At 29.8% G+C, this 23,350-nt stretch overlaps 1 protein-coding gene and 1 non-coding gene across 4 annotated transcripts in view; one reads left to right on the forward strand and one right to left on the reverse strand.

Annotated features, from left to right (window-relative positions):
• LOC107439168 (MFS-type transporter SLC18B1) overlaps window positions 1-16,544 on the forward strand; it is a 36,817-nt gene extending 20,273 nt beyond the window's left edge. For all 3 annotated transcript variants that reach the window (XM_071187361.2, XM_087154342.1, XM_071187363.2), the window contains exons 7-14: window positions 1,251-1,338; window positions 2,371-2,510; window positions 4,082-4,180; window positions 7,955-8,046; window positions 9,198-9,293; window positions 13,535-13,615; window positions 13,760-13,853; window positions 16,288-16,544. In XM_071187361.2, coding sequence (XP_071043462.1) covers window positions 1,251-1,338; window positions 2,371-2,510; window positions 4,082-4,180; window positions 7,955-8,046; window positions 9,198-9,293; window positions 13,535-13,615; window positions 13,760-13,853; window positions 16,288-16,383 — 786 coding nt within the window. In that variant the 3' untranslated portion in view covers window positions 16,384-16,544. The remainder of the gene's footprint in view (window positions 1-1,250; window positions 1,339-2,370; window positions 2,511-4,081; window positions 4,181-7,954; window positions 8,047-9,197; window positions 9,294-13,534; window positions 13,616-13,759; window positions 13,854-16,287) is intronic.
• TRNAS-AGA (transfer RNA serine (anticodon AGA)) lies at window positions 5,293-5,374 on the reverse strand. Its single transcript has one exon. It is a non-coding gene; the product is annotated as a tRNA-Ser (tRNA).
• Window positions 16,545-23,350: the final 6,806 nt, after the last annotated feature.

Below are 23,350 nucleotides of genomic sequence, written 5' to 3' on the forward strand. Positions count from 1 at the left end.
CTTACTATGTGTTGTATATTGTGGGTAAGTTTCATAAAATTCCATGTGTAATTTCTTGAGTTATCGCGATTTTTGTGAATTTTCCTTAATTTATGATAACCAGTGTATTTACGTAATATCTAATTTCGTTGCTTTAAAATGAATTTCGTTTAGCTGATTAATGTTAATCGTTACAATATTTTCTTGCGCTTTCAAGATGTATTAAAAATAGTAAATTAAGCATGCTTCTTTTCCCAGCTAACTTTATAGTAAAACTAAATACATTTTACATAAATTACGACTAAACATTATTTTTTAAAATATCATAGTAAAACTCCATTTTTATTTTAGTTTAATACATAAAATCATATTTAAAAAAAAAAATTTAAATAGTATTTAAAAGCCTTTTTAGTTCAATCTTTCTATTCAATTATTCTGAAAAACTTAATTAGTTAGAACATGTAAAAACTCGGTATTGGATAACAACTTAAAAACTCTCCGTCAATCTTTTTTATAAAAAAATATCATTGTTACAGCTAGTTTTATTATTTTAAAACTTGATACAGTACATCATAGTTGTCTTAAAGTTCAATAGAAAAATATACCAAATCTAATAAAAAAAATATACTAAATGCTTTAATACCAAATCTAATCAATATCTTAAATATATAAATATTTATTTTGAAAAAATTTAATAAACTGTATCATTTTGTTGCATATTGCGAGCTTTAAATTTCTTCAGTTTTTTTTCTTCCCAATTTCTTTTTCAAGTGCCATTTATAAATCTGAAGTTATGGAAACGTAAGAAATAGTCCAGATTAAGCATAAATTATTAAAAAAAAATTTATATTAATAAATCTATTCAAAAACAGGAATAAACAACATAAGTTTTTGTGATATTTTTGGCATTTTTAAATTAAATTCAGCTTTGTTTCAAACTGCATAAAAATATAAGAATGTTGAATCTTGTCTTGACTTATAAATCTTGAATTATAAATCGTGAATCCTGACTTAGAAATTTTGTATATAATAAATATCCAGATCATATATTATTGAAAAGCTGTTTGATGTTTACAAACATAAGTGAAGGCGTTCATTGCTTGAAACTCATATAACTATATAAACATATATATATTGCAAGGTGATAAAGGTTAATAACAGATAATTTACGGTAATTAAGACTCTTTTAGGTAATTTGAAATTCAAGGATTTATTTTTGAATGCATATTTCTCCATGAATTCTAATTGCATACATATATATGATATTGCAGGCTTTTGGATTTGGCATACCATTTTATGGAATAGGTGTAATCACTGTTTTATCCAGCTTTCTATTACTGGCACTGATAGTGGAACCAGGTAAAATAAACACCATAAAGAATTCAAAATGTTAGCACTGTAGTTTAATTAAAATTCTGTAATTAAAATCAACAATTAATTCAACTATTTAAAATGCACTACATTAATATTAGCCCTTGCAATAAAACTCCCAATTCATTTAATAAAATTTGTTCCTTTGCTCCCCGATGTATTTTCGAATTCATAAATCTTTTGGTTGAAGATTTTCTATTTTCTCTTAGGAAAAATATATAATAATGCCAAGTATTTATTTTTATTATAAATACACAATAATCAGTAGTTAAAATACACAAAATAATCACTAATATTTAAATATTTGTTATATTTCCATCAAAGTATTGTAACTTTAAATCTAAAAATATAATTATAAACTTACAATTTTTGTAAAAATTAAAACAATAAACAATAATATTCCGATAATAAATTAAATAAGTTTTTTATAATGGAAAAATGTATATCTGTGGTTCTCTAGCAACATATTTCATTCAAATATTGCAAAATAAAATTTTTGTTGCTTTTTTGAAATTCTATACACTAAAAAACGAAAATAATGTACCAAATTTAATCTAAAAAATGATTATTTCATTCGAGAGAATTATTACTAGATGGTCTTAATTAATTTTAGTAACTTTAAGAATCATTAATAAATAATAAAATAAAGTTAAATAATAAAGTAAAGTTAAATAATAAAATAAAGTTAAATAATAAAATAAAGTTAAATAATAAAATAAAGTTAAATAATAAAATAAAGTTAAATAATAAAATAAAGTTAATTGATAAAATTATTACTGAAGTTTACAAACAAGTGTGAATTCATTCGAAGTTACTATACGGCATTGTAAGCTCAATTATTTATTAAATTATTTATAAATCAGATTATATGCAAATTTAAAAAGATTAAATATACGAAAAGTAATATATATATATATTGAAAAAAAACTTAGGAATGAAGAAATATCATTAGTGTCCCCCTTTCATATCTAAGTCAAAATGTAAATACCTCTATTCAATTTTATGTATTTTTATTATTAGGCCAGAAAATATCTCATAAAGACATCCCTGTTATATCATGGATGAAAGAAACCAAGATGTTGCCTTACTTTATAATAATTTTTGTTACTTTTAACTTCACTGGAGTCCTTGCTGTTGTATTAGAGCTATATTTGCAACAGGTATAATGCTTCAATCTTATTATTTTGGATTTTGATTAAATTTTTCGATATTTAAAACTTCAGATCTTTTATTTTATTTCATGACCGTCTTCATCAGCGGACCCAATTTTCAGTTTACAATGTTCAACTCCGTAGCTTTGTAATTTTGAACCCAATTCAAAAGACAAAGGAAGTCCTGGATTAAGTATAGAGAGAAATTTGCCTTCGTGGAGGACATTTTTGATAGAACTGTACCCCATTTGCTTTACATGGAGAAGAAAACCTCGAAAATATTCCACAGTTAGCTTCACGGCAAGGAGACTCTAACCCATGATCCGTCTACCACAGTATTTTACGTCAGCACTGTGGTTGGACTTTACTATAATGCAAAAGTTATTCATTATTTAATAAAGTTAATTCATTATTTTATAAAGTTTTTTCGAAATAAAGTTAAGGATATTCATTACGTAACACTCTTTACATAAAGGAAGTGCATTTTTTAAAGAGTTGGAGAAGCTTATCACTTTTATTTCATAAGTCTACTGTTTCTTGTTAAAAACTGTTTACTGCTTCTTGTTAATTATTTGATATTAGTGAGACAACTTACCCAAAAAACTGGTTCAATTTAGTAACACATTATGTTTTTCAATTTCCGTGCATTCACCTGATTAAAATGCAAGCTGATAGTAAAAATGTAAGCTATTCATAATATTTCATTAAAATTTAGAACAATGAAACTAATCATTGTAATCAATACTCATTGTTACAAAAGCAGAAGTTGTTAGAAAAAAATTTGCTGTTGGCCTATGAAAATGTTATTGAAGTCACACAATAAAAAAATTTATACATAGTCATTACCATTTTTAGTGTTAAAATTAACTAAATACATTTTTAAGTACAGAACAATAGCTATTAAGCAAAAATTATGTAAAATTGACAAAATAACAATTAATCCAAATGCACATGGAAATATGTGTTGTCAGTAAACAAAAAAGCAAGAAATGAAAAAATAAAGAAAAAAAATAAAACAGTTGAAAAATAAATAAAAAAATGTAATTGCCTACTTTGTAAAAAAATTTAGTTTACCTTAGTGCCAAAAACGGTTGCTGCTAAACACCGATATTTTTTACAGCACAGAGATAAAACTAAACAAGTAATTAAAACACAACTAATATTCATTCAGTTAAATAACTTATGTGTAAGTACAGTAAAATAAATACTGTGACATCGCTTATGTAAGATCAGGAATGGAGAGACAACTAAGCCCTGTGAGTGACACAATTGACCTCTATTTTCTCTACTTGACTAACAGCGGCCACAGCTTCCAATTAAAAAGAAGTTGTATAAGAATTAAGATATTTTTCATTAATATTTGTAATTTTACTCTCAAGATACGTTAATTATTAAAGTGATTATGCTTAATACTAAATTTAACTATTGTAATGTTTTTAAAACAAAGTGAAAGCTAAAACTTAATTGCTTATTTTTTAAACACAAAACGAGTACCACTCTTTAATATTTAATAGGACGCTGTGGTCACTGTACTTATCAGTAAAACAGTGCAAATTGAAACATTTATTTATATTATTTAGTTTCATTTAGATAAAGTGTACCTTGGACTACTCTTTGGTATACCATCTTTGGCTTGCGGACTTTCAGCTCCAGGTTGGTGGTGGATGACAAAAAAAGGAGTAAGCTTTGATTTTCTATCGACATTTCTAAATCGACATTATCAAGCAGAATCAAAATTGTTTCTGCCCATCCGCCGTTTGTAAATAAATTCAAGGATAAATCGCATGTGATATCATTTTCATCTAAAAAACAATTTTTGTTTTCACAATATCTACTTCTCCTGCTATACTGTCATTAACATTTATGGAAGAAAAGTTTTTTTATTTTGGCGTACATAGATTAATATACTAAAAACCGACGTACTCTGTTGTTTATTAATGTTTATTCTAATGTATTTTTATTGTAATTTATTTTTAAATAAAGTGGCTACTACGGAAGGCTTGATTCATCACACCAAATTTAGAAAGTGATCGGTAGTTCCATCTTTAGCCTACTGATACGGGGTCTGGGGGTTGGATGTATTACAGATGTAACTTTTCAGTTCGTATTCAGAACACGAAACGTAAAAATGGTTCTTAAAAAATATAAATTCGAACAACGTCAATTAAATACCGCTATTATAAATTTTTAGCACCTGTTACAATTTTGTAAAAAGAACTGTTAACTTTAAATATCATTTCAAAAAAGAATATTTTTTTTAAAAAAAATGTATTGAGTGATTTAGGCAAAGAACGACATCACATTGCAAATTTATTTAGATAAAATTGTTTATTTTTTTTAAAAAAATAGAATAATTTTCCTAAAAGAAGTCTGAAAAACGGAATCAAATGCTATGTCCATTTTCTTAAACACGCATTTCGAGTTGCGTCTATATTCTTAAACACGCATTTCAATCTGTGTCCATTTTCTTAAACACGCTTTCTAGCGGTGTCCATTTTGAGCTGTGTCCAATTTCTTAAACAAGTATTTTCAGCTATGTAGAAACTAAAAAGCTCATCGATGATATTATCAAGAAATAAACATTGTTTAATTAATAATTAGTGTTATAAAATTAGCTTATTAAAAAAAAGGAGTGTCACGAATTTTTAAAAAACACAAGTTTTTGTCGATAGATAGATATAATAAACGGATAAAAAAATTTAACTTCAAAAAATGAATAAATAAATGAAAAAGAGAGAGAAAAGTAAAATATCATCTGATTTTTACCTGTGGCTGGAGGAAAAAAAGGACACGTAGTCGGCAGGATTCGAACCTGCGCGGGAAGATCCCAATGGATTTCTAGTCCATCGCCTTAACCACTCGGCCACGACTACCCGCTCAAAAGAGCCTTTGCAATTAACAGCACTGCTCATATTTGTGTTTTTTTAAAACCAGAAATTATGATTAATTACTAAAACCATTTACATAGCATCAGCTATTAAAATCATTTTTTAGGGTCTTCTGTATGTTTTTTAGAATTTTATGTTGGTTATTATATATACTTGATACGGCTCGGAATTTGTTTTTTGCTAGAACGGATGGCAGCATAAAAGCTAGTCATCTTTTCAGCCATCTTGTTTATTTTCGAAATATTCCTTTATCATATTTTTATTCATTATATTTTTTTATATTAGGTATTATTTTTATGTTGTTTTGCATTACAATTCTAACACGACAATGTTAATATATTTAATAAAGTTGAACTACAGGTATTAGAACATGCTTACAAATTAATCAGTGCTATTAGCAGAGCCTTGTCATTATAATGTGGTGCAGATTCACTAAGTGTCGAATAATTTAAATCATTATTAAAATCATACGAAACTATGCATGAATGTTACAAAATAATTTAAAAATAAACGCCGTAGGCGCAAAGAACGTAAAGAATTTGTTCCTCCTAATAAATATAAATCTTAAAAAAAAAATTAAAAAAAAAAAAAAGAGAGAACAATTTTCCTCTGAAATATTTCTGATAAATTTTAAAAAAAATCATCATCGATTTAAATTTAGTTAAGTTAAAAACAAGCTAAGAAATAAAAAACAAAAGAAAGAACAGTTTTGAAAATATTTAGCGAAATGAAGAAAATTTGAATATTTTTTGTTAAAATGTGGAATTTTAAAAACAATTGTAACTAGTAACTGTGTATTTTAATTCCGTTCCTCTCAGAAATAGGATGTCAGAGTCAGACACAAATTTAAAATTTACTAAAGCGAGTTCCCTTAAAATGATGTTTAAATTTATAAATATATGAAGCTCTAAATTGCAAATTCGCCCAAAAAAGTTAAAATTGTATGTATTCTATATTCAGAGACGTAAACAGAAATGTTGAGCTGAAAAAGAAAAAAATCGATCCATATTTAAATATGACAAGTAAGAAGTAAAAATTTTCCAGCTTGCGAATTTGGCCATAAAAGTATCAAAAAATGATGTTCCGTAAAAGACGAGTTGATATTCTCCAACTTTCGTTTTTTTCGTTAAAAAAATTATTAAATTGCGTAGAATTATTTTTACACTGGTTCAATTAAAACAGGAATAAGTTCCATGCTTTTCACTGAAGTCATATGATTAATTAACAAAAACTCTTTTTTTAATTTCTTCTATACGTAAGTTATAGTTTTACTTAACGAATTTAATACATTGTAAAAATTTATATTTAAATAAAGTCAATTAGGTTTTTTTTTCAAAAATAGCAGTGGAATATCAAACAATTTAGAAAGGGAAATATGGCCAAATTTTAACATTACAAGGGACATTATAAAAATTTATTTCGCAAATTTGCACCGCGAAGCCCTCAGATTCTAAATATTTTGATGAGTGTTAATTTTTATCTTGATGTTAATTTTGTGTGTGTATTTGTATTTTTACGACATATGTTAATTTTTATCACTTTACATTTGAGCTGTAACGTTTTATAAATATGCCAGTAGAATGTTTTAGGAATCTTATAAGGTAGGCTGAGTTTTTAACATTCAGCCATATATATCTTATAATACCAAAAATTCTGGCTATACAGCTTTATAGAGGGAATTGTGGGTAAATTTTTAACGTTACGAGGAGCATTTTGAAGATAGAATTCAAGCATTTGTACCGCAAAGCCGTTGTTTTAGTGCCTTAAAAAGCTTTGAACAGTATGAGTGCATTTTGAAAAAGAAATTTTATCGAATTAAACTACCCCATTTATATCCATTCTGATCTGACCTTTATCATTACTAAGGGGTATGACGTACAGTTTTGTAACTCCAAAAGATTAAAAACAAAAATTGAATCACTTACTTTTGAAATTAAAGCAATTATTCCTAAATTAAATGTTTGTTGAACATCAGGCATCAATTGATGTAAGCTTGAAATAAAAAACTGTTTAAAAACTTTCTGATGAGAGTACTTTTGAAGATTATTGTCTAAAAGTTCTAGACTAAATGACACCCTAACTTTTTAAAGTATTATGGAATATTATAGATGTTGCTACTTTCGAGTAGAACAACTAATTAACAATTTCAGCCAAACTAAGAAACTTTAAAAAAATTTCGTGTAAAAAGTGGCAGTAACATTTTTGTTTAGAATAAATAACTTTCAGATACCAACCACTTAAGATTTAAAAAGCACAGTGCTTTGACTTAACCAAACATAAATATTTATATTACTATCTAACTATGGTTGACAAAACTATATTATTTCTGCAGAATAATTCCAATTACTCAAACGCTTATGCTACCATTTTTTTAGTTTTTGAAAAAAAAGCTACCGTCCGTTTAAAAGGAAGCTTGCACAAATGGGTTAAACTCGATAATAAATTTTGAAAAACAAATAATGCCCTGACCAAATCGAGCTACATCTATCACCACGATCACTCTGTAGTATTTTTTGTGTATCAATGATAAATAATACAAAAATAATATGTATTTTTATTTTTTAGTGCAATAGCTTATTGCTTACTTGTATAGCAAGTATCTTGATTATTGCTGCTTTGATTTTAATAGTGCCAGCATCATTTACAGCTTTAGATGTGTAAGTAAAATGTACGATTAGTTACCCTAGTTCAGGGGTGACGAACCTTTATACACCAACGTGCCATTTTTTTCTAAAAAATTGTTTAATGATGTCATACACGTGCCGTCAAATAATTTTGACTTCGGGATTATTGGGAAAATAATAATACTAAATACTATCAACTCAAAACTCTTTATTTACATCGAAAAAAAAAAAAAAAAAACATTTTGCAATGTCTCAGTTATGCGCGTTATTCAACTTCTGTTGTTGCAGATTCGATGACAAATAACTTAGATTAGGTTGCAAGTTGTTAGTTTAAGCAGGACAGTTAATTTTTTTTTTGCTAGTTATTTATTGTTAGCTTGTTTTTTATGGTTATTAATTGTTTTTTTAGCATTAATTATTAATTTTTTTATTAATAATTGTTTATTATTTTGTGTATTTTTGTGAATTTTAATTTAATTGTTACATATGCTTTATAGCGTAATAACATTTGTGTAATAAAAATTCATAGTGTAATAACAAATGTGATCGGTGGCGTGCCCAAAATATTGTGTCAGGTGCCATAAATGGCACGCGTGCCATTGGTTCGCCATCCCTGCCCTAGTTATTGTATTATTTAGCAACTATTATCAACAATTCTACAGAACTCTCGCTGCATTCCGTTTATAAAGTTTTTTTTCGTTTTTTTTTTTTTAAATACATTTACTACTTGATACTTCGTATTTTATGTAAGAAATAAACGCTTTAAACTTTGCCTACTTGTGTTAAACTTGGCAAACTGGTGCTTTCAGTTTTATTACTAGCATTTTTGAATGGGTATGAAAGACCATCAATATCATCGATAATCGTGTTCCAAATCGTTTTCAGTCATAAATGCATTGTTATGTTTGAAAGTGGAATAATCACATTTGGACTGCGGCTTTTAAGTCCGTGGCCTTTAAGGGTTAGTATTTGTATGACTTTCAAAATATATATGGTGCATGTTAATCAATTTGGATGATGTTATTAACACTATAATGTGGTGAAATATAAGAATTCAACAATGAATATTAAAATCGAAAAAATACAAAATGACTATATTATATACAAATGACTTATCCCCCTTTCAAAAATAATAACCCAAATATGAAAAATTAACTAAATCACGACTTTCTAAATTTTTCTAGATCCTTAGTGAATGTGTCTGTTGCTCTTCTCCTTCAAGGTCTTGGTAGTGGCGGGAAACTAGCCTGTTCTGTATATGCTGCCAATAGAGAGCTCAAGTAATTAAAATTTGCATTTGATATTTTCAATAACTGAAGAGTTTAGAAGCAATATATTAATAAGCCACATTTTATTACTAATGAGATATTTTTACATTAAACTGAATCTTGGAATTATTTCCAGTTAGGTACTTTGCAAGTTTATATAGCATTTGCTACCTTACATCGTGATAAGCTTACCCGACAAAAATAGATCCCCCTCTGGATAAATCATGAAAAGTATAATTTAATATGGTGTAACTCCATTCTAAGTACTTCGCATCCAGTTAATGCCATTTCTGACAATTAAATCAAGCAAATGGGGGTGCTGGTTTCAGTATTTTATCTGTATGTTCCATAATTTTTTTTATAGAATTCAAGTGTGGTGCTTTTGCAGGCCACTCGAAATAAAATAGTTTGTGGCTTCCATACTCTTTATTTCATACATAAGTCACATATTTATTCACTCTGACTGTGGCGACCGTTAATTTTGCCCTATTACAGACCCCACTTCAGGCTTGAACTTAACACACAATAAAAAAGGAAATATTTTACCTAGAATGGTGACTAGTTTTTTATTGTGAGCCTACTCAGAAGACTATTTATATTGCTTACATAAAAATCTTTTTTTATTTGTTTATTTTCCCAACCACTTTTTGAAAATACGTTCTCCCAAGGAATTTGAAGCAGTGCTTTATTGATATGTTACCCATGTCATTATTCTACTGCTGGAAATGACGTTTTCGTTTCCTTATAACAAAAAAATTCAGTTAATGAGTACAAAAATAAATAAATATAATCTAATCATCACATATTTTTCTTTAAAAAATGCACTTTGACTTTTTTAATGATAACTTTAACAGAAACAAACCGAAAATTTTTGATGAACACTAAATTGGAAGTCAACTGAAAAAGAAAATTTATCAAATATCGTCAAGTAGTAATTCCATACTTAAATAAATAAATTAATAAATAAAAATGCGGGTGTACATTGTTAGCGGATAGTTTCACATATTTGTTATATTTATTTCACTGATTACTTTGGAATATTTGTAATAGAAAAAAGTGTCAGAAAATTGAAATACTCGAGTTTCTTAGTAACGTTGTTTGATTGATATCTTGACAACATAAATATTTTCTTCTTTCCTTGTGGCTTACCGAGTATGTTCTATCAGGGCTAAAGAGAATAGAAGGGCTAGTTCACTCCGCTCTTAGAGCTGAAGCTACGATTTCCCTCCTCATGACGTCACTGTGTCCACAGATCTCGGAGATCGCAAGCAAAGATATTATGATAACTTTGCATCTTTCTCTTTGTAAAAATAAGTTAGACTTTTTCTGGTTATTAGCTTTCAAACTTTACGTTTTTAACACATTATTTCCGTTCATAAACATAGTTCAAAAAAACTTTTTTGGCCATTATATTAAAAAAAAAAAAAATACCATTTTAAACTTATAAAAATGTTTTACTAGATGGCGAAAATGACACTATAAATACTTTATTTTAAAAAGTTCAGTTTTAACTTTAATTATTAAGAAAAATGAAAGCATATATCGACACTTTTTTTATCTACATATTCTTTTATAACAATAAGTTAAATTAAATTTAGAATCCCTGATTTTAAATTATGTCGTTAATAGCAATTTGTTCATACTTAATCATTAGGAAACATCAACCTCAAACGCTAATTACTGAAACAAAATAATAATTTAGGTTCATAATGACATTAGAAATTTTACAATTGTTTATAGATATTTAAATTTAAGATGATATAATTTATAGATATTTAAATTTAAGAGAATATAATTTTTAAAAAAAAAATCATAAATATTTGAATAACTATTAAAAAATATGTTATGAAATTAGGAGAATTCCAACTATATACTACATATTTTATTTATACTTTCTATTTACATTTTAATTTTCTTTGACTTTATCCATTTTTTTAATTTTTTTCACCTGCCTTTCTTTTTGAAGTAACGAGGCGTTTTCTACTTAGATAATGAACTTTTATTAAAGTTTTTAACGACAGAATAAACGTATTGCTGTTTTATATTAACTGTGTCATTTCGGAATCCATTCTTTACATAGTTGTTCATTTACTTTAGGGAACAAGTGGAAAATTATATTTTTTCCTTTTGTTTTTCTATCAAAATTTTTTCAAGTTGCAATCGCGCAAACTGGCATTTCGATTATAGTTTTAAATTCTTGTAAATTCACTGCAAAAGCTGAGGAAAGTCATTATAGAAAATAACAAATGTCTTAGAATATCTCGCAAAAAGAAATGCTCCAATATTAGTTAGAGCTAGCAAGGCCGAACGCTCCGTTCTTGAAGTAAAAGTGCGAGCTTTGCGCCAAAGTGACGTCACTAGAGAAAATCAAAGGATTGGCGTGGCGAGAGCTACTTCAAAGGAGTGAACCAGCCCTTCTATTCTCTTTAGCCCTGATGTTCTATAGCAGCGTTTCCCAATTTTTTTCAGCTATGAAACTCGAGCGAATGATCGAGCTTCCTTTGGCGGAACCCGACATTGTGAAAAAAGATTCATTAGCAGCTGCGATTATACTAACTAAAAAAAGAAATAGACTACTACTAATTGTTTTGTTGCTATTATGCCACTTTTTTTATAACCGTTGTTGAAGAGCAGACTCAATTTTGAGTTTGCGACTACCAATTTTCAACTTCGTAGCCTTGTAGTTTTGAAACTAATCTAGAAGACAAGGGAATTCCTAAAGATCAAGTATTGGGATAAATTTTGCCGTCGTGGAGGACTATTTGATGGAACTAACCACCTTTGAGTTACACGCTGAGAAGAACCGCGAAAACCACCCATGATTATCCTGACGGTAAGGTAAGTCTAACCCAAGATCCGTCTACCACTGAGGATATTTAACGCCAGCACTGTGGTCGGTGCGAGCCGGGAGCGGAATTCTTATTGACCAGCCACTGTTGGGATTCGAACCCGGTTCACCAAACTGCCAGCAAGCCTGCTTGAAATCAAGCGAATTTTTAACGCAGAGGCTGCGTTTCTTATTTTCCAAGAATAAACTTCAGCCACACTCACATCATAGCCCGTTTTACAAAAGAACGATTAATCTCTACTTCAGTACCCCCAGAGGTGCTGATTTGTTATAGGAACCTGGAAGACTTTTTAACCATGAAAGATTTGAAGTGCACCAGTTACCATTCAATAAACGGGGATTCACAAATTGTTTTAAAAATATTTAATGTGAATAATTAAATATTTAATATTCTAAAATTGTTAGAGGTGCATGCATATGCTGATAATCAATAAAATAAGCTGAATTATGGTTTTTGAAAGAAGAAAAAAAAGAAAAAAGCTTTTATTAAAACTTTTAAAATAGTTATCAGAGAAATATAATTCTTTATACGGATTTTTTTAATTTTGAATTGAAAAGCTCGATGAGAAATATTTAATGAGTTTTTTAAAAATGCATATCTTTCTCATAATTTATTCAATATACTGTAATTGAAAGAAAGAAAATATTTTTCGATATTTTGCTACTTTTTTCATTGGCATTTCATATAATTAAGTTCATATAAACAACCAATATATTAAACCTAATTATGAATTATTGATTAGATACAAATATTATTAGTTGTTAAAAATTCCTAACCTTCGGAACCTCAGTAATCTTTCCACGGAACCCTATGGTTCCACGGAACAACTCTTAAGAACTGCTGCTGCATAGAAATTTTAGTCTAAATTATTTTTAATAAAACTAAAAAGAGCTTCCAAAAAGAAAAACAACACCCTGTTTAACTTATAAGTTTAGATCTAAAGAATTAGAAAAGGCAATAACATGTCGGTCTTTTGAATAAGTCAGGCTGTTGATCCTCAATAATAGCCGCGACATAAATAGCTTAATATTTTTTCTTCACTTTTTTCATATTTTTTGGAATTAATTGCGTGAATAAAAAATATCTTTGTACGAATTAAAAAACTGGTTTGTCCAAATATATTGTCACACAAAAAATATGAGTTATTTTTAATGGATTAGTATATTTAGATAAAAAATATTGAAAAAATCATATTTTGTTAAACTGCATAATTTTAAATGATAAAAACCAAAATTCGAAATAAATCAGATGAATGGTTTTTTTTAAATAAATATTGATCATACACCTCAAATTCGCTTTGATTTCTAAAAACATGTTAAATATCCTATCCCTTAAGAATTTCTCTGTTAATTTCATTGTTATTAAAAAATTAGAGCATAAAAGGATATTTTTTATTCGTTTTAGAACAAGGAGAACTATTAATGGAACACCCGAGCCACAACCGTTACTTATACCCACAATATTTACTTTCGGAGCTTTTTCAGGGTAAAGGCAAACTTTTTTCTTCATATTCTTTATTAAAATATTTACTTTAACAAATATTACTTTATTATTAAACATTAAAATTTATTATTAAACATTTTATTATTAAACATTAGGAGAACCTAAAATTTTCTTTTTCTTTCAAAGATTTTTCACAGGATGCTTTGTATCAGGATTTACATTCTATTATAGTGGTATTAAGAACACATCATACTTTTTGTACTCTTTAGAAGCTATTTCAGTAAGTTTCATCTTCATTTATCTAATTTCTTTCAAGAAATTTAATAAATTGCATAAATTTTTAATTTTTTTAATAACATAAACAAATTAAATATATTTCTTATCAAATACTTTATAAGTAGTTATACTTTTAAGGTTATGTTTCAAATATTATAAAACAAAAAGTCAGCAATAAAATGTTTTTCATTTTAATTTTAAAAATTCGTTTTTCATTGTTAAAAATAACAAAAATTCATAAAGAAGTCATTAGCAAAGCAGATACCAAGTGTTCTGAAAAATGTCTGTTGATTTGAAAAAGCATTTAAACGAAAATGGAAGGTTTTAGGAATGTACGGTTTGGTTCGATCTGCTAAACAGAAACTTCTTAAAACGTTTCAAATTAAGTTATAAATTTCGTCAATAGACGGTGCTGCTGACTGGAAAAATTATAAAACAAGCTTTTTTGCTGCATGCCAGACCATTCTAATTAAAATATTTGTAACGGTGGTTATAAGTTCTATCACGTCGCTGCCTTAAATGGGTGTTATTTTAAAAACATTGCTTTATAGTTTTTCCTATTTATCAGCACCATCTGTTGATTAAAAAAAAAACTAATTTTGATACTTTGTGAGATTAATAACTTGCTTTCTAAGCAGAACGTGGCGAATAACACATGTCTACTCCTAATTTTTCATGAATTGATTATTCAAATCATCAAGAATTTTTGGGACACATGGTATTTTAGTCACAATGATTTTAGTTAAAGCTAATGATTATTATCGCATTTTTATCTTCTGTGCTATTTTTCTAGCATTTAATTTTTAGAAATATTTTTTGATGTCAAAATAAATGTGCCAGAATACATTGAGCTGCAGACTTTTATTAACTCTTAATTTACTAAGTTATTAAGAAAATATCAAAAAATGCGTAAAAATTTTTTCTTCCATTAAGTATTTTACAATTTGACAAATATTTTTGTTAATATTCAGTATGTTTTTCTAATTTTTTATTGAGTTTTTAACTTAACACTTTAAGTCCCATTAGGATTTGGTACACAACTGACTTAAAACAAAATTACTTAGAGATTCAAAATTATACTAGAAAAATATAAAGAGTAGTTCAATACTTGCGCATGTATTTTTATTTCTAAATATCAAACAAAAATATTAAAATGTAAACCACATTTATTATGAAATTAATAAAATTGTTTGCAATATTTGTATTTGTGAGTATATATTTCCGTTTTTTTTTCCTCTTTTGTATTCAGATGTATTAGAATATAATGAATTTCAGTCCACACACAATTTTAATTTCTTCGGAGTGAAATAAATGAAATAAATAAATTAATTAATGAGCTTACTTAAAAATGCTACTACAACTCAATAGAGAAAGCAAGTCATGCATAAATATTTCAATAAATGTAACTAAACCATATTAAATAATTCAACACTATTCTCAATACAGTTTATAAAATATTGATTGAATGAATATAAAACCAGTCGGGACATTAAAGTCCCAAGGAAAAATAAACTCAGTAAAAAATTTTAATTGAAGTTAAACAATAATACTTTGCTTTATAATTAGTTGAAAATGTTAAGGAGTCAATAAAAAAATATGAAAAACATACTTCCAAAATTGATCCGGATAGAAAGCTAAGAATAGGACAGCAAACATTGATCATAAAATGGCCACTTAGAACGAAATATCAACAGCTAAATAGTTCCAAAGGCGATCCTTAAGTTCAATTAATCTTGTGCTGCCAATTAGTTATGATAATTGGAAAGTATACTGGAGCAGACAAGTCCGGATGAGATATTTTGTTCCGTCTCAATACCATTTGGAAATATTATTAGTGGGACTTAAAAATTCCTTAGATGAATAAAGGGTTAATAATGTTCATAATACCAATAAATAATACTAATTGCGAATTTTAAAAAAGTTCAATTATTTTACAATTCTGACTCCTCCTATGGGAGAATATGGGAAAAGAAAGAGTAATCGGTTACAGAGACCGATCCGATATGAGCCGATATATATATATATATATATATATATATATATATACATATATATATATATATATATATATATATATATATATATATATATATATATATATATATATATATATATATATATATATATATATGTGGTGCAACAAGTCACTGCAAATCAGAATGTATGATTTATATTGAAAAGAAAACCTAATTATTTCTAGCTAAAAATGATAGGTGTGTGAAAACAAACTCAGAATGTTCCGTCAGCACCACACTTAATATAAATGTTTGTATTTCCCTCCTCACTTGAATATTAATTTGCGGGAACTAATTTGCATACCTTTTACTTTCCTTTTTAGCAAGGATTTCTTAATATATGCATTAAAGGCAGCGATTACGAAACACTTTACATAATTTTCTGCTCATAGGTTAACTTTTCTTTTTCTTTCTAATTTATAGGTGATAACTGCAGTTATCTTTGCATTCAAGAGCAACTATCGAGTTCCTAGACGTCCTGTGACAATTGAAGAGACACAACCAATTCTACAAAGCTGATAGGCAGGATCTGAAAATTGACTTTTTTTAAAAACTTTCTTTTCAATTATGTTTATAAATTATTGCTTGACTGTGAAAACTCGTTCATTAAACTTTATTTATATTTTTAATATGCATATCTATTTTTTTTAAAGTTGTAATTAAATGTATTTTAAAACAAACATCTAATTTCTTTAAATCGGCTACTTTTTCTGTTCTTTTTAAGCAGTATTATTGTCCAGGAAATTTAGTAGAAATAGGTGCTAAAACTTTTAAAACTGTAGTTTATTAAAAAGCCAATTAATAAGGATAAAATTAAATTGAACTCTGCTGGTTTTCCATCCTGAAGTTAACGCTTAAACTTAGTTATAACAAGTGTTAAGCAACCAATCCATATCAGACTTGCACCGTTCAGTACAGTAGCTTTGTAACATTAGCTATTTATCACTAATTATTAGCATAACTTAAGGAAACTTCTGAAATAAAGTTAAGGGACAAACTAGCTCTCGTGGTGAACTTTTTAAATAAAACTAATACGCATTTGCTATAAAAGTCTCCCATGGTTAGCCCAACGGAAAGGAGATTTGTCCAAAAATCATCAACCACTGGATATATATTTTACGTCAAAAATGTGGTCGGTTTGAGCAAGGAACGATATTCGATTCGATAAGCTATCGTTAAGATTCGGACACTGATTCTTTGGAAAGCAATCACTCTATTCCCTGAACTATTTCGGCTCTATGACGTAGTTAATACTACTTAATCTATAAGTAATCATCTACTAAAGGGAAGTGCAAGCTCCCTTTTGTATGCCATCTCTGCTTCAGATGATTACAATGTAATTATATAAACACAATCATGCATTTTGTCATGCATTCTCACATCATGGGTAGAAAATTGAAGAGGAAATAAATAACGAGAGCGAGAAGAACAGAACACCCGATTAACCGGTTGTTAAGATATTGACGTAGCTCTTCAGACTTTAGTTCTGAGATGCATAAAACTAAATGTCATCAGATGATCGTTGCAACAGTCTCTCCCCAGAGAACGGTGTATTTGTGAGGCCGTTGCTAAAGTTATCGGTACAGTTCTGCGTTTTTTATTCACATTTTAGATATGGTTGATTATTGTGCCGCGTGTGAAGGGAGTGAACATAACAGAGGGTTGTATGGAATAGAACTGTGGGACAAGCTAGGGCCCACCAAGGGCTGTAGAGCTATAGAAGGAGAATGTGCCGTGTCAATAAAAACTGTGGCATGTTGTAAAATAAAGTTTAAATCCAGCATGAGAGATAGGGAGTGGACTAGAATTTGCCATTTAGAGCGTCAAATGAATAGGAACAGTGACTTTGTGAACAGGGTATTGCTGTCATGTACGTATAATTCACTGTCACCAAATGAAAATAAAGTGTATAGTGTCACAGATGAGGGAAGAATTACGTTCCTTGAGAAAAACTTTTTAATGTCTTCAGCTGAAGTGGATGTCAAGCGTTCAGAACCTAAGGCATTTAACACATCATTCTAAATCCCTTATACTCATTGTTAACTGAGCAACTTTTGGAGCAAAGTATATTTTACACATAAACGTAAAATGAGAAAAATACTAAATGCATTGAAGTGATACATCAAACAATATACCTGAAATGAAAACTCAGCCTGAACTAGCACTTGAAATTTTAAAAAAAAAATGCTTAGTTAAAAATCAGTCGTGAAATTTATCTCAAATCGTCATGAAAAAGGCAGCCATTTTAATAACTTTTACATTTTGAATACTTAATCTATTCTCAAAATCAAATTATTCTGCTGATCTGATCACGGTATACAATCAAATGTTACTTAGACCATTTATCCATTCAGCTCTTCAATTATATTACTGAAATTGAAGTTCTGAACTAATTTTAATCCATCAGGGAATATTTTATAGGAACGACAGACTGTGCGACATCAAAAAATATGTTACTTCAAATGTTCCAGAGTTCCCATAACCAGCTGTCTTCGGAGGCCCAAGATTCTACGAACATGAACTCAATTCGATACTCTGGTATTACTACAACTTGTGTGTACGTACTCTTCAGTACTTATACTCGAATGTGCGAGCCTGCGAAAGTGTGTCTTTCTCCATTTACTGGTTCTGAACTGGTTAAGAAATTATATAGTGTTCGACAGTTGGTCATGTAAATATAAATGACATACTGTATTCCTGCTCTTTCGTTAGAAAAAAAAAATTTCTGTAGTTATTTGGGCAAATTTCGCTACTTCATACTTTTCCCGTTTTCCTGCTCGTCCGTGATCTTCATGAAAAGGAGCCCTCCTATTCATTTATGGCTTTCCCCCAAGAACAACATTTATATGTTTTCTATGAAATAGAGAAGAAAAGAAAACCTTTTTCATTAGTGTAAATACCTATGTTATTTTCTTTTTCAATATCGTATTGATAAGATTTTATTGATCTTTTTTATTATCTTCTTACTGCTGTCAGCATTCTTATCTTCTGTCTTGGATTATAAATAGAATGCTTTGATTTAACATTATTTTGTAAACTATATTTGCCCATTTAAAATATTAGAGCAATTTAAATATAATATATATATATATATATATATATATATATATATATATATATATATATATATATATATATATATATCCGGTTTTACGGGGGGGGGGTCCCAGTTTCGAACCATCCATTTATCCGCAGATCGTAATTCAGACCTGAATTAGAGCAAGGTCACTATCCGATCCAGTATCCCCAGAGGTATTGATTTGTTACGAGAACTTGGATTACTTTGTAACCCCGACAGATTTAACATGCACCAGTAGCCATTTTTTACACAGGGAGTTTTCGGTCGGTGGGTATTGAACTCACGACCTCACGGACATGGGTCCAACGCTCTAACAGCCAGGCTATCCCGGCCAATGTGTAGAAGAAAGAAATAGGTCATTTTAATATTTTGAGTCAGAGATGTGCAACTCGTGTACGTCTCCAAATGACCGCCATTAATAGGTGTTTTTAGAATCCTTGCCATGTGGCCGAGTGGTTAGCGTGCCTGACTGCGAAGCCAATGGCTGCAGGTTCGAATCCCGCTCTGGGCATGGATGTATCTCTCTCTCTGTGTTGTCTTCTGATGTGTGAATGTATGAATGTGGCTCTCCCTATGAACGGGTATTTGTGACAGCGTGGCGTGGGTAATTTTGCTCGCCTCTGTGACTTTGGTTCACAGGTGCCCTCTGGGTAACGATAAATGAGCAACACTTCCGGCATCTTCTGAGGCGAAGAGCAAAAGTTCAGTGCCTGCCGTTATTTAAAAAAAAAAAAAAAGAATCCTTGTCAAGAACAAAGATGAAAATGCTAATTAGAAGTTACAAACTTATAATCAAGTCAGAAAAAAAAGCTTTCAAATTTTTAATGAATCACAACTAAGTAAGACGATATTGAAAAAGTAAAAAGAAATATAATTATCAGAGGAAGTTGGAAAGAGTTTTCAGAAACACACCTGAAAGTTTTAACTGACAATCAAGCATGTTTTTCATTATCTTTCCTTTTTTGGTGATGTGGCAAATTTCAATTGGGTTTTTATTTTATTTTCTCGCTTAAATATTAATTGGTATGCGTATACTCTTTTTAATTCACTTTTGATAATGATTTTAAATGTGCTAAAAAAATAAAAAGAAAGTAAATTTCACATTCGTTTGGCCGAGATGTTATTCACGAGATTTCAATCTGTTTTTTGGATTTATATTATTTGAAATATCTAGAAAGTAATAATGTTTGAATCAAGAGTAGGTAAAGGATGTGACTCGGATTTACTTTTATTATTTTTTTAACGAGAAAAAACATTTAGAAAATTGTAACAGGCATAATGAAAAATGAAAAAAATGAACTCAAGTTACGCCATTAGTCCTCATTTGATTAAAATGTCATTACTTTCCGGAGACCTCAAATAATCTAAATTAAATGTGAGTCGCTCAGAAGCCAATGCGGTTAAGTCCAAAACACAAAAATTGAGAAAATTAATGTTTTTTGATACATTAGTTTCTAAAATTCTTTGTTTATTGATTTAATTAGAAAAGTGTATAAAGTCTTTTTTCGAGGTGTAAACTCTGCAAAAAAACAAGATATATACAGGATGTGTAAATAAAAACGTAAGTATTTATTGAAATAATGACAGCATCTTAAAAATTTTAGGACTTATACCTTTAGGCCGATGAAAAAGATAAGAAATTTATGTAAAAATAATAAAATAACATTTATTGTCATAAGTTTTATGCTTATTCATCATAACAAACATCATCTTCTTCCGAGTTATTTAAATGTAAATCTTGATCTCCACGTGTTGTCCTTAATGTCCTGTAAAAGTCGTGCTTAATTGGAGGTAAATACCATACCCCTTTTTTTTCTGGTGAAAAAATACTACCGTAGTATTAAAAATACTACGTCTGGCAACCCTGAGTTACTATGAATTTCTTGTTTTTCAGTGTTACCAACAAATATCGAAAGAAGAAGAAGAATTTAATTTTTATTTCAAAGTTTATGTAAAAAAATATTGATAAAAGGTGTACTTATTCACAATGGCTTCTGAAATTATTATACAATATATTCAGAAGCTATTAAAAAAAGGGCTGTCTAACCTAGAAAAAAGTAACCAACGAGTAAATCCTTTAATAACTAAGAAGATTATTATTTATTTTATCAAAATTTCCAAAAATCAGAAAATATCAAAAATCGGACTTAACCGCATTGGCTTCTGAGCGGCTCATATATATCACATAAAAAATATGGTATAATATCAGAGTGTCGGTTTTTTTTTTCGTAACTAGTTCCGGAATTCTTAACTGTGTACGAGGAGAAAAATGCCAGATATAAGCAGCAGAGAATTCTTAATTTTGTTCGAAAAGCAGTGACATACAGAGGTTTTAGAATGCCCGGAACAAACTCCATGATTTGGTTCTCATGAAAAGAGAAGTAAGCTGGGGAAAAAAGGGCCAATTCAATTGAAGAAAAAAGTAATAATTATAATTATTTTATGCCGTGTTGATAAATTATAAGAGAAGTTAGAATGGTGTTGAGACAGGCGCCTAATTTTTAAACAATTAACTCATATCTGAAGACGAGTTCGTCACAAAAATTTAGGTTTCAGTTTTAAAATTGCACTAGAGATACGCTAATGGTCTATTCACGAAATTTTGATTTGCTTACATGGATTAAGACATTTTGAATTAAACAAAAACTAACAACCTTGGCCTTGTTCGCCAAGCTAACAACAATCAAATCAACAAAGTGCACGTGGTGACGCTTGCACTTAAAGTTTTGCATATTTATGTAAATTTGCATATTTATGTTCTTTTCGTCAAACAAACTGCTAGGCTGACTTGCAATTTCCTGAATAAACACTCAAGGGCTGGTTTTATGTATTACATCCATGTGCAAATGGTCCAGCAGTGGACTGATAGTAAAGACATGGTTCCCAATAGAACACTGAAGTCAAGCATCACAGGCTGCGGTCAGTAAGCGGGTGGGTGACCACTTTGATCAGCCTGTCTACGAACCAAGGATGCGCGGTATCGGTCTTCGTTAAACTGTTCTACTATAAAGCGCTCGACTTCGCGCGCAGGTCATCGGGCTGCCAAAGCAGGGGAGCTATCCCCTCTGCAGAGGATCAAAAATGCGGTGGCATAACTGCAAATCATTCTCAGGGATGTTTCCCAGACTGTCGCCAATAGCCAACTGTGCAGCTCTATTGCGACTGTAAACAAAGTACCTACCATGTGCAAATGGGGTGACTTTTTTGGTCTTTGACTCGTATTCATTTACGATTATTTGCTTTGCCTGCAGACTAATTGATGAAACTTTTTGTACCTGGATTAAAGGCAGCATACACACAGTAATTACAAAGGGTTCAGCTAGATATAAACAATGAACTAATCGTAAGACACGGTTCCCGGTAGATCATCGAGATCAAGCATCACAGGCAGACAGCAGTCAGTGAGTGGGTAGGCTGGTGACCACTTTAATCAGCTTGCAAAGGTACCAAGGATGCTTGGCATTTGTCTTCGTTAAACTATTCTACAGTAGTGTGTTTGGATCACTTTACGGTACTCACGCAGGTTGTCGGCCTACCAAAGCGGGAGGTAGGCATACCCTCTGGCGAGGATCAAAATAGTGAAGGCATGAATTCGGATCATTTTCAGGGGTGCTCCCCAGACCGTTTCCAATAACCTATTTTAAAACTCTAGTGTGACGTAAAAAAGTATACTACTACTACTACTGCTGCTTATAAACTAGCCACATAAAAGAACTGTTGTTGTAGTTGTAGTTCATTTACGTCGCAGTAGAGCTGCACAATGGGCTATTAGCGACGGTCTGGGAAACATCCCTGAAGATGATCCGAGGACATGCCATCACAATTTTGATCCTCTGCAGAGGGGATGGCTCCCCCGCTTCGGTAGCCCAACGACCCGCACGCGAAGTCGAACACTTTACTGTAGAACAGTTTAACGAGGACCAATACCACACACCCTCGGTCCCTACGCAGACTGATCCATGTGGCCACCCACCAGCACACTGACCGCAACCAGTGATACTTGACTTCGGTGATCTACTGGGAGTCTACTGAGTCTTTACGATCAGTCCACTGCGGGACTTAAAAGAACTGAGTTTATTTAATGGTAACAGGTCACGAACCTGTGATCTTTTGTATCGAAGTTCGAGACCTTAGTTTCTCGGTCACCTTACCCTATAGGAGTCTCCACTTTTCGACTATGAAGTAGAAAGGCGGGCACAGGCTCGATGGGTTAATCGTAGTCTTTTTAGCTCGGGTGGGAGAGAAAGTTCTGCTGTTGAATTATTTTGAAACTTCACACAGCATTAGTTAATTCTTCTTTTATGTTTTTTGTTCTGAAAAATGTGATATAATTTTTAGTGACGGTGTTTTTTATTTAATCACTAAAAGTGGAGCTTTGAACGCTTATTTTCTTCATTTTTATTAAAG

Source organism: Parasteatoda tepidariorum, chromosome 11 (assembly GCF_982258835.1).
Source record: "Parasteatoda tepidariorum strain Cologne lab strain chromosome 11, Ptep-v5.0, whole genome shotgun sequence".
NCBI classification, from domain to species: Eukaryota; Metazoa; Arthropoda; class Arachnida; order Araneae; family Theridiidae; genus Parasteatoda; species Parasteatoda tepidariorum.